At 41.7% G+C, this 12,215-nt stretch overlaps 1 protein-coding gene across 1 annotated transcript; it reads left to right on the top strand.

Annotated features, from left to right (window-relative positions):
- The first annotated feature begins 654 nt into the window (after window positions 1-654).
- Window positions 655-11,198, top strand: SMPDL3B (sphingomyelin phosphodiesterase acid like 3B). The gene is made up of 8 exons (XM_081961882.1): window positions 655-1,023; window positions 2,287-2,500; window positions 3,000-3,097; window positions 5,288-5,431; window positions 5,655-5,827; window positions 7,060-7,240; window positions 7,979-8,112; window positions 9,637-11,198. Exons 1-8 carry the CDS (start codon window positions 963-965, stop codon window positions 10,033-10,035), a joined length of 1,404 nt encoding a protein of 467 aa, XP_081818008.1. The 5' UTR covers window positions 655-962; the 3' UTR covers window positions 10,036-11,198.
- The last annotated feature ends 1,017 nt before the right edge of the window (window positions 11,199-12,215 follow it).

The raw sequence follows: 12,215 nt of genomic DNA, 5'->3' as shown, positions 1-12,215 counted from the left end.
CAGAACAAATGCAGCCAATTTTTACATTTCAGTTGCAAATAGCACTTTAGGGAAGATTTTGGATAAACAAGTAAACTACTGAACAAGATTTAGAAATCACCTCCCAACCTGGTTTTCTCCAGATGTGATAGACTGCAGGCCATCCATGAACTCCTGAATTGATCTGTTCATTGCCCAACTCAATTTTGAAAGTACTATATATATAAAAATAAATAAATAAATAAACAAAATTTCATGGAATTAAATTAGCAGCAGCACGGATATAGATAGCTTCTGTCCCAAATCTACATAACTCTTGTAGGGAAAATAGGAGGAAGAAGTATTAGGTATGTTCAATGACTTATGTTGTTTACAAATATAGTAAAGGTAGGAAATAAATAAATTACTAAATAATAAGCAAAGTCAATATTTATTATTCATATTTGTAGCACCTCTATTTTAAAATGGCTTGGGATGGAAAAACAGAATTGTAACACTCTAGAAATCTTGTGTTGATTCAGCAACCAAGAGTGAGTGCTTCCTCTTCTAAACAGGTTAGATCACTTTAAACTTTTGATGTAGTTTTTGGCAGAGAACCTAAATATTTACCTGTCCCTCTCCACCCACCAAAGCTTCTCTGCCAGAAAACAAACTTGTTCCATCCTGCTACGTCAGCAAAGAGCTTGTCAAATGACAAAGTCCTTGGAAACAGATTGAAGGCACACAGATACTGTCGTATAAAGCTTGACTTTCCTCCCCAGCAATCTCAGCTACATATTTCTTTCAGTTAACACGCCGTTGAAATATTTTACAGGGATTCTGCTAAGCTGGAAGAGATGCCAAGTTTGGATGCCAAGTCAGTTCCTCCAGTAAGCCATGAGTCAAAGATATAGGGGAGGAGAGTAAAAAGGCTGACGGATTGCCACAGCTGCACTTACAGAAGACATATCAGATCTTTGGTGCTTATTAGCCACGAAACCAACATGAACTTTTGGAAGATTCTATTGCTGCTGATGCATTGCAGGAGTGTAATTGGCACTTCAGGTATTTTCCAGGTTTTTGTTTTTTTATTGGGAAAGTTGTCTGTTTAAAAGAGTGGCTTTCAGTGATAAGTTTCATGAGGCAACAGTCTCTAGAACAGGATATGGGTACCACCCTAGGAGCTTCTTCAAGAGTTGCCACTAAATTGTTGTTTTAATATGAATATGTTCTTTTAATATTGTTTTAATAAGACGTTACGCAGAAGTAATCATATTCATTGTTTAATCAATTTGCTTTTAGCGATATCCTTTCTTCCGGCAGATCAGATGCAGAGAAACCGGCTACGTTCTGTGCTGTTGGCAACTGCCATTCAGTTGGCAAAACTGAATCTTTTAAAGATTTATTTCCAAACGTTAATATTTTCTACTCGTTTTATGTTTTGTATTTGGTATGCAGAGACTCCCTTTAGACATGTGTCTTCATTTTTTTATATATATATATTATTTTTAAACGAACAAGCACAGACAAACATAAAATTATCAATCTGATATATATATATATATATATATATATATATATATATATATATATATATATATATATATATATATATATATATATATATATATATATATATATATATATATGTATATAATTATTATCATTGTTAAACATTTATTTGACTATAACTATTATTACTTCATTTTATGTGAGATATTCTAAATTTTGAATAAATTTATATTATGGCATTTCATTACATCATCCTAAATCCATCCAGTAGTAATACATCTTTATAAAATTCTCTAGCATATTTCACTTCCATATTTTTTTGTCTAACCATTGATAAGTCCCATATTTTATAAAATTGTTTATATAATTTGTAAGTGAGGACTATGGAGAGGATGCACAAAAGGTTTGTAACCAAAGAGACATGTGTCTTCATTTTAAGGGGCTGATCTGTGTTTATAATGAACTCAGTCCATTGGGCTCATTTGAACAATACATAAATCAAATCAAGTCAAGTTTAGGGCTGCCCTTGCCACACCTATTTCTTGACTGTGGTGCTACTTAATTTTTGGAGGGTGGCTCAAGCAACCCACTCAAAAGCCAAAGAGAAAAAAAGTTGCTTCTCTTTGGTTTAAGACAAGGGGATGAATACACAGTTTTGCAGAGTGGGCTTGGCCAACGTGGGAAAAGCTTGCAATTGCACAGGAAAAATCCTAGATATTGTTCTGTCTGAAATAATGGAATGTTGGTTCTGATCAATACAAAAAGTGAAAGAAATATTGAGCAATTTTATTGTGAATTTTCTGTCTGCTGATGCAGGTTCCTTCTGGCATATCTCAGATCTGCATCTTGACCCAGAGTACCAAAAGTCCACAGATCCATTGAAGGTGTGTCCATCAGCTGGTACTCAGCCAGTGATCAATGCAGGAATCTGGGGTGATTACTTATGTGACTCTCCTTGGATTCTTATCAACTCTTCTATTTATGCCATGAAGAAGATTCTTCCTGATCCAGACTTCATTCTTTGGACTGGGTAAAAAAAAAAAAAGAGCACGAGCCCTATTCCTTGTAGTAAAGAGAATAAACTTTTATTTAACGCTTAGCTGGCTAACCAGTCAAGAATAACGGTTCATTCATTCTTTTAATTAATAACTATCATAACGATGCAGGACTCCCACGCAAATATGTGAATATGTTAGTTCAAGAGAGATAGCTTGCTTGTTTGTTTGCTTATTCGTTTATTAAGTGCATATGCCAGTCATAGTTGCAGCTTACCTAGGATGGAAATAAAAAGCTTTAATGCAGTTGAGAATAAAACAGAGACAATGGACTGGAATATCTACATCTTTGTATTTGTAGATTTCTATCTCTTTTCTCTCCCTGCCTCATAGCCTAATCACCTGTTAGGCTAATTTCGATCAGAATTGAGACCTGGTTTGTACACTTATTTTATTCTTTCCTATATGTAGCTTATCTAGGTTTATGCTTAGTATCTGTGGGCTTCACTGGAATGTGTTTTTGCTGTTTTCTAGGGATGATACACCTCATGTGCCTGATGAAAAGCTGGGAGAGAAAACTGTGTTGGAAATAATAGAAAAACTAACTAACCTGATCAAAGATGTCTTCCCAGGTACAAACTGCTAGAATAAGTGGGCAATAACAAGCGAAGGCCTGTAAAAGGCCATAACCAGATGCAGCATTTTATATTTTGTATAAAAGTTAACATGATACATTTGATATAAGACCTATGTGTGAGAAAACCCAGAGAAAGGGGTACACATGGGATGGTTTTGTGAAGTTGTTCAATTGTTTTGGTGCAAAATGTTTATTAAATCACCGTTATTATGGTTAGTTGCTCAGTCAGCCAGATGTTGAGGCTAGGTTATTATTATTAAAATAAGCTGATGTTTTAGAGCATTAAAATATTAATTTTTGTTTTGCTGGCCACAGCCAGCCACATAGCAGCAAGATCTTGGAAAATGGAAGGGTTTGAATATTTCCACCTGGTTGCAAATTTTTCTTTCATAGAAAAATAGATTGCAAAAAAAATTTCAATAATGGAAGTTGATGATTTTTATCCTATTTGGCTTAAATGTTATTATGTGCAACAGAAACATGATTGCTTACTAGCCAATTTCATATTCCTGGTTAAATTAAATCATATGTATTTTGCTTTCATATGGTCTTCATTGTCCTGAAAATAAGATTATATGAGGATCCAAAAGTTAGATGTAAAGTGCACTTTTGGAAAGAAAAAACTCGTAGTCCAAATTAGTATTAAGCAGTGAGAGCAGAATAACCTTCCCATTCTGCTTTATTCCGAATGTTTTGAGACTACAAATTTCAACAATTTATACGTTTGTTTGTTTGTTTGTCAAATATGTACAAGATAGTACGTATAAGTATGAACATGGACATGAACAAAGGAAATGAATACAAATAAGTGGGGATAGTAGGACAGGGACCGTAGGCACACTGGTGCGCATATGCACGCCCCTTTTATGGACCTCTTAAGAATGGAGTGAGGTCACAATAGACAGTTTGAGATTGAAGCTGTGAGGGTTTGAGGCTGTAACAATGGAGTCAGATAGAGCATTCCAGGCATTGACCACTCTGTCGCTGAAGTTGTATTTTCTGCAATTGAACTTGGAGCAGTTTACCTTGTGTTTGTATTGATTGTTTGCCTGTGTATTATTGTGGTTGAAGCTGAAGAAGTCGTCAACAGGGAGGACGTTGTAGCAGACAATTTTGTGCTTACAGTAGGTCCAATCGCAGCAGTAGTGGGTTCCAGATCCTGTTGCAACCGGTACAGTGCAACGGGGCCTGATGTCCACCACATGAACGTGCACAGCATGCGTGCACACGTGCATGCGTCCTTACCTCCTGCGACGCTCCGCAATGCCTCCACAATGCTTCAGTTGCTCAGCAGAGTGTCACGCAAGCACCGTACGCTCTGTGCGCAGAAGCGCCGAATAGCTCAAATACAGATAAGGATGGCGGGTGGGCCCTCTGGAGCACCATACCGGAACAGGACCCCGTGCTCCCGGCAGGCACCAGTACACCCGTACCGGGGCGAACCGCCAACAACCCACTACTGAACCGCAGGCAGTGTAGTTCCAGGTTGTCCAAGCCCAAAATTTCGAGCCTGGTGGCATAATTGTGAGAATTCCTAGCCATCAAAGAGGTGTCAGATTGTGGAAGACAATAACAGAATGTTAGTCTTTGAAGATTACTCAGAATATGTTGCCTAAGCAGCAGCAAGTATAGACAAGATTGTACATATTCTGCTCTCAGGTTTCTCCAACAAATATGTTCCTACTTCAGGATAATGGGAAGAAATTACAATCTTCTAGTCCAACCCCCTGCTTAGGCAGGAACCCTATACTATTTCAGACAACTGGTTATCCACTCTCTTCTTAACAACTACCAGTGTTGGGGCATTCACAACTTCTGGAGTTAAGTTGTTCCACTGATCAATTGTTCTAAATGTCAGGAAATTTCTCCTTAGTTCCTAGTTGCTTCTCTCCTTGATTAGTTTCCACCCGTTGCTTCTTGTCCTGCCCTCAGGTGCTTTGGAGAATAGCTTGACTCCCTCTTCTTTGTGGCAGCCTCTGAGATATTGGAAGACTGCTATCATGTCTCCCCTGGTCCTTCTTTTCATCAGACTAGACATACCCAGTTCCTGCAACCGTTCTTCCTATGTTTTAGCCTCCAGTCCCCTAATCCTCTTTGTTGCTCTTCTATGCTTCTCTCTACTGTGGGACAGTTTTCTTTCTTATACCATTCTCTACCAAACTATGTTCTTTCCTGCTTCCTTCAGGTATTCAGGTCTATCCAGCAATGGGCAACCATGACTTCCACCCCAAAAATCAGTTTCCAGCTGTGGAGAACAATATCTACAATGTAACAGCAGGCCTATGGCACCCCTGGCTTGATAAGGCCTCCATACAGACGTTCAAAACAGGTATGTGACAGCAAGATTATGTTGTAGCATTTTAAACTGACCTTGACAGCCAGTACTGAAATGCAATTGACTGCCCCCACAAATGTTTTCCTCTGATTCTACATAAGGGGTTTTAAGGAAATGAACTGGAGTTAGTAGCCGATTCAAGTGATCCACTTAATCAAATTAGCTACTTCCTATCAGACACTTTCGGGTCCAAACTGACCTATTGGCTGTTTTGCAGGTGCTTTCTACACTCAATTGCTGCCTGGTGTTGGACCAAAGAGGCGAATAATTGTCCTCAACACCAATCTGTACTATGACAGGAATAATCGGTCCATGAGTTTGGAAGATCCAGGAAACCAATTCCAGTGGCTGGAAACTCTGTTGGCCAAGGCATCCGAAACAGGAGAAAAGGTTTCTTTCAGCTGCCTTGTTCACTTGTTTTAAACAATACTTCTAAGCAGTGGTGGGATTCAAATAAATTAACGACTGGTTCTCTACCTTAATGGCCAGCTGAATAGGCATAGCTGGGTGGACGTGACCAACTCGACATGTCTCATGTTGAGGGGCGCCTCACCTCGCCCAGCCATGCCATGCCTCACCCCTCCCTCCCCAGCCACTCCTTGTCCCACCCAGCCTCGCCTCGCCTGGACTTTCCGCAGCAGGTGGCTCGCCTTGCCTGGCTGTTTGCCTGGATTCCCAGCCACTTGCCCTCCTGGATTCTAGGTGAGCGAGCGGCCGGGAGATTAAGCAAGCGAGCATCTGGGAGGCCAGGTAAGCAAGCGACAGGGAGGTGAGGCCTGGCTGGGAGGAGTGGGGCGAGGCAGTGGCAGCCATGACGAGGTACTCTATTCAGCCAGTTTGCCAAACTCCATAAAAAATTAGCTACCAGTTCTATTGAACCGGTGCAAACCGGCTGAATCCCACCACTGCTTCTAATCCTCTTGGGGACAGGTAATTATAATCAGGATAATGTCTCAACTCAACTGCAAAAATGCATTCAGCACCGTGAAGCCATTGTCAAAGGTGTACCTCTGGAATGTCAGCGCATTTCAGTAATGTCATGATTTCAAGAGGGAATCAAAGGATACGTCATTAAGTCACCATCCATGGTTTAAGTCATAATTAGTTTACATTACGTGCTAAGGCATAAACGTGCTTTGATTTCTAATAATAAAAAAACGGGAGAAACGTTTTATAAATACATTTCAATAAATAAAATTAAACCATATTGCGACTTAGCGTAGTATGTATGAATCTAGCCAAAGAGAGTAGGCATCGTAGATTGTAAGATTTACAAAGGGCCTTGGAAACCATTAAGTCCAACTTCCTTGTGCAGCTTAGGAGAAGGGTTTGTACCAAACCTATTCAGATTGAAGCCAACAAGCTGTAGATTATTATTTTTTTAATTTCTATAACAGGAGTTTCAGGTCTATATAGGTTGAGAGAACATATCTTGAGAGAGGATATTGGGAAAAGCAGAAATTTGGAGCCGGCTTTAGTCCCACCTCTTCCCAAAGCATTGATCAGGCTAGCCGATGATCATGAGAGGACATCCGGTTGGGGAAATTCTAGGAAACAGTATCTCACAATCTTTAGTATGTCATTTTTTTCCCCCTGACTATCCTTTGTCTGATCTATCCCAGGTCTATATTATTGGGCATGTTCCTCCTGGCGTCTTTGAAAAGAAACGAGGCAAACCCTGGTTCCGAAAACACTTCAACCAAAGATATACAGAAATCATTCAGAAACATCATGCTGTAATTGCAGCACAATTTTTTGGGCATCACCATACGGATAGTTTTAGAATGTTCTATGACAGCAAAGGTACGTCCTCTCTGGAATTCTCTGGATGTCTTCCAATTTGTAAAATGACAGGGTTGTGGGGCAAAAGTATTTAATAGGAAGGCAAGTAACAGGACTGAACTATGCTGGGAGCTTGGCAACTACTGGTATCTAAAGATGCCACGTGTCTACCAGAACCCAACAACTGAAAAAAATGTCATATAATTTAGCAGCATAGTTAAAACAAAGTCTCTTTAAAAAGAGACTGGGCAATATGAAATGTCATAAGATCTCCTGCTGGGGTTGGACTAGAAGACCTCCAAGGTGCTTCCAAGACTCTGTTATTCTGTTAGTCAACAAATTTCCAGTTACCTTATATTAGCTGCCCCAAAAGCCTGTAGTAAAATAATATTTGCCCAGGGATAAGATCTGTGCCAGAATCCACCAGCAATTAGTATATTCCACAAAAGGAAGGCCATAATTGAATTGGGGCACTATTTCCCCATCCCTAACCATTTAATTTAAGTTAGAGGGGGTGTCCCAAAAGTGATTGCAAGTTTTGCATTGCCAAAGGCAGTTCCTTGCCACATCTGCCAATTAACACATTGTTGGGACTTGTATGCCACTATTCCAGTTTGCATATCATTTCTTCCTCCATCATGGATTATATCCTGCTACAGTCTGGCAAGGAGCTGACATCAATCAGTCCACAAAATAAAATGTGTGTGTGTGTGTGCTGCATGTGATAAAATTCCCAACGTAGTTTGTCTTCTCTTTCAGATTCCCCAATCAGTGTCATCTTTTTAGCTCCAGCAATTACACCTTGGAAGACAAGCTTGCCAGGTGTGCAGAATGGAGCCAACAACCCTGGCATTCGTGTTTTTAAATACAACCGTAACACTCTGCTTGTGAAGGTAGAAAGAGAATTCAATTTATTTATGTTTGTCTCCGAGAAATCGGGCTGCCGGCTCCAGAGGTGATCTGCGTAGCCACTGAGGGCAAGTTATTTTGCCCGGTAGGAGTTTCTAGATGGTCCCAATTGAGCTGGACTCCTCTGACTTGCTTGACCGTTGCTCATATTGACAGCCTTAGGAAGGTACAAGGGAGATGCTGTAGAGAGTCAAGCAATAGTCATGAGATCCTGCTGACCATCAGGATCAGGGGTGGATTCCTGCCACTTCTAACCTCTTCTATAGAAGAGGTTCCACAAATGTAAGGTGACATTTAGAACTGGTTCCAGCTCCCTCCCTGCGCCCGTCTGCACCACGCTTGCCCCGTCTGCCGCTCACTGATTGGCTGGCTCACCAATCACTCCACCCGCCTCTAAGAGTCCAATCTAAAAGTCTTAAAGCTGTCAAGTTTGAACACCCCTGGGATTTCTTTTCTAAAGGGTTAGGGGTGCAAGGGTCTTGTAACGACAGCTTTAAGACTTGCACACTTCAATGCCAGAGTTCCTGAGCCAACATGACTGGAGGAGGAATTCTGGGAGTTGAAGTCCACAAGTCTTAAAGCTGTCAAGTTTGAACACCCCTGGGGTTTTTTTTTCTAAAGGGTTAGGGGTGCAAGGGTCTTGTAACTTGACAGCTTTAGACTTGCGTGCTTCAAATGCCAGTTTCTGAGCCAACATTTTGGTTGCTAAGCAAGAGCGTTAAGTTCACCACATTGGCCACGCCCACCCGGTCACATGACTGCCAAGCCACTCCCACCCGGTCACATGGCTGGCAAGCCACTCCCACCCGGTCACATGGCCGGCAAGCCACTCCCACAAAGCAGGCCACACCTACAGAAGAAGTTCTAAAAAAATTTGAAACCCACTGATGAGATTATGGCCCGATTTGAAAAATCCTGAAACGCAGTGTTACTTTACTTGACTGACTGAACATCCTGCCATGGAGAAACCGATCATGTTAGTTGTCCTGGTTGCTACAGCCAGGAAAGTGAAATGAAGAAAAGTGGAGAGTGAATTGGAGCTCCTTTTTGGCTGCCTTGACAGAGGGCAAAGGCAATATAATGGCTCAAAGAATATCAGGCGCAAAGAATCAGGACCCACCCGTTGGGTTACAGCATAGAGGTTTATTCAAGCTTGTACACAAGAATATGGTCCACTAACATTCAGCATGAATTGGCCCCCGATAAGAATTCAGGAGGGATGGGCTTGGAGCACTTGTGGGAATGCAAGGACTCTAAGCTGATAGTGTGTTTAACTCTGCCCGCCTGTTCTTTTCCCTCATTATCTTCATCATTATTAGGTTTACTACATCAGGGTGCAAAAATGTAAATGTCCAGCAGATAGGACCAAAGAGTTGAGTTCTCTGTATGTTTTTGCTGCTATTGCATAGTTGTCTGAATTTCCGCAGCCCGACTCTGGTAGCTCGCTCTGATCAGTTTGAACATATTTCTTAGTATTTCTTCCAAATGTTTTCTGTTCCTTTTTTTAGGATATCGTAACTTACTATCTAAACCTCACCCATGCTAACATGGATGCCCCTGAGTGGAAGAAAGAATACAGCCTGACAGAGGCATACGAGGTCCCGGATGGTTCTGTTCATTCCATGCATCTGGTCCTGGAGAAGCTTATGAGAGATAAAGGTCAGCTCCAGAAATACTACCGCTATAATTCCGTCCAGTACGATACAACGTTCTGCAATGACAGCTGCCAGACAGATCACATCTGCGCTATCAGAGAAGTTGACTTTGAAAAATACAATCGGTGCGTGATGGCCAGAAGTGCTGCAGCTGCAGCAACCCCAATTCTGGACATTTTCTTACTTTGCCCCACCATGGGTCTCCTTACTTTAGGCCTCTTGGACATCTTGAACAAGCTGGGCAACCAATAGCACCACGTGGATTCCACAGGAGCAAAGAAGAAACACAAAATGTAGTGACAGTCACAAGGGACAGCCTCCTGAGAATTTAGACCAGGGGTGTCAAACTCAAAGCCGGATCTGGCCTGCGGGGTCCTTAGATCTGACCCGCAAGGCTGCCCTGGAAACATTGAAGAACCGGCTCACGGTGCCTCTGCCAATGAAAATGGAGCTTGGGAGGGCCACCCTCTGCCCGCCCAGGGTCCATTTTCGGCTGCGATGGCGTCCTGCAGCCCTCTGCCAGCAAAAATAGAGCCTGGACGGAAAGGGGTCGTTGTGGCCGAAAACGGAGTCTTGATGAGTGACGTCGAGCTGGCCACGCCCACCCCAGGCACGCCCCCTTGGTCCCCCAGGTCAAACACAATCCTGATGTGGCCCTCGATGAAATCTAGTTTGACACCCCTGATTTAGAACATCCATTTCTGATGATTTTGTTAACTGCAAACCCACCAGAACTTCATCATCATCATCATCAGATCAAAATTATTATTTTTTTCTTGCATTGGGATGGTGCAAGATCTCCTTTGGAAAAAACAAACACTTAGGTGGCAAAGCTTCTAATCTAAGAGTATCATTGCTAAGGCTTCAAGAGTTAGGGATCGGGCCTTTCGGCTGCAGTGGCATAAAAGGGTATTTCCAACTGATGAAAGAGGAGTGGTTCTCATAGATCAGGGGTGTCCAAACTTGGGAACTTTAAGACTTGTGGACTTCAACTCCCAGAATTCCCCAGCCATGCTGGCTGGGGAATTCTGGGAGTTGAAGTCCACAAGTCTTAAAGTTCCCAAGTTTGGACACCCCTGTCATAGATTGTCCCAGGGTCTGGATTGCTTTTTTAACAGCCATATAAAATTGCTGATATGAATACGTTGCTGATACCAATTTTACATCTCTACTCCAGGCTGAGTAAATGACATTGTGGAATTCTTGATTTGACACCTAAACGCTATGGAGAACTGGATTTAGTGAAACTGGTTTAACTGAAAACTCAAGTGGAGTTATGATTTATTCCAATGTTTTCAGTTGCATACGATGTGTAGAAAAATGAATTTGTGCAAACGCAATTGTTTGATTGGAAATGTTTATCTTCTGCTGAGGGCACCTTGGAATCACGGATTCAATAAATTTTCAAAATATTGTTTCATTGTTTGGGCTTTTACTCCCCTAAATTGAGATTAAGGGGAAATTTTCCTTCTCCGGAACATTGTTAAATTTTAGGAAGTCAACCTGCTTTTCTAGAGAGCTTTTGTTGAGAAGCCCACTTAGATGGACAACAGCTCTACAATGAGGTTAGTTTTAGGTTGTAGGCTGTTATAGTTTTAGGACTGTAAGCCATCTGTGATCCAAGCAATAGATAACATTCAAAAGTCTACATTATCAAATAGATAAATGTGATTGAGTTGGGCTGGATTGGTTTTGATTTAGTACAATGCAGTGAGTGTGATCTCAACCACTGTGTCTGTGAACCAGTGGTGAGTTGCAGGCGGTACGCCCTGGTACAGGAGTACTGGAGCCTGCCCGGAGCACCGGATACCATTCCGGTACGGTGCTCCGGAGGCCCCCCCCCCTGCTCCTTACCAGTCTTTTAAGTCTTCAGCACTTCCGGGCATGGCGCATACAGTACCTGCGCAATGCTCCGTTGAGCAGCTGGAGCATCGTGGAGGCTCCCGGAGGCGTTAAGATGCATGCGTACACGTGGGCCATGTGGACGCCGCCGGGCCCGTTCCAACCATATTGGTTGGAACGGGATCCGGAATCCACCACTGCTGTGAACCCATCATACTTAACAAACTATAATGAAAAAAAGTATTTTAAGTGCACTGTGTGAGTCCCAGCACATGACTCATTATTTTCAATAACTCAGTTGGTTGTTTCATTTCCTATTTTATCCTGTCTACAATGCCATAAAAGCAATAAGGGAAGACTTGCAATGTTTTATGACACCTCAATAGAAGGGCAGGCCTTGTACAGAGAATAGAATAGATTAGATTAGAATAACAGAGTTGGAAGGGACCTTGCAGGTCTTCTAGTCCAACCCTCTGTTTAGGCAGGGTACCCTACACCACTTCAATTATCCAATCTCTTCTTTAAAACTTCCAGTATTGGAGCATTTACAACTTTTGAAAAAAGTTTTTCCACTGATTAATTGCTCTGTC

This window comes from Natrix helvetica (genome assembly GCF_964273705.1).
Source record: "Natrix helvetica genome assembly, chromosome: 9".
Classification (NCBI taxonomy): Eukaryota; Metazoa; Chordata; class Lepidosauria; order Squamata; family Natricidae; genus Natrix; species Natrix helvetica.
Note: the sequence above shows the minus strand (reverse complement) of the source record. Positions and strands in the feature narration are given on the sequence as shown.

Excerpts from the sequence above, each read along its gene's own strand:
- SMPDL3B (XM_081961882.1), top strand. The coding sequence starts at position 963 with ATGAACTTTTGGAAGATTCTATTGCTGCTGATGCATTGCAGGAGTGTA. Across the intron at positions 2,501-2,999 it reads GACTTCATTCTTTGGACTGG|GGATGATACACCTCATGTGC; the intron begins GTAAAAAAAAAA and ends GCTGTTTTCTAG. Across the intron at positions 5,432-5,654 it reads CATACAGACGTTCAAAACAG|GTGCTTTCTACACTCAATTG; the intron begins GTATGTGACAGC and ends GCTGTTTTGCAG.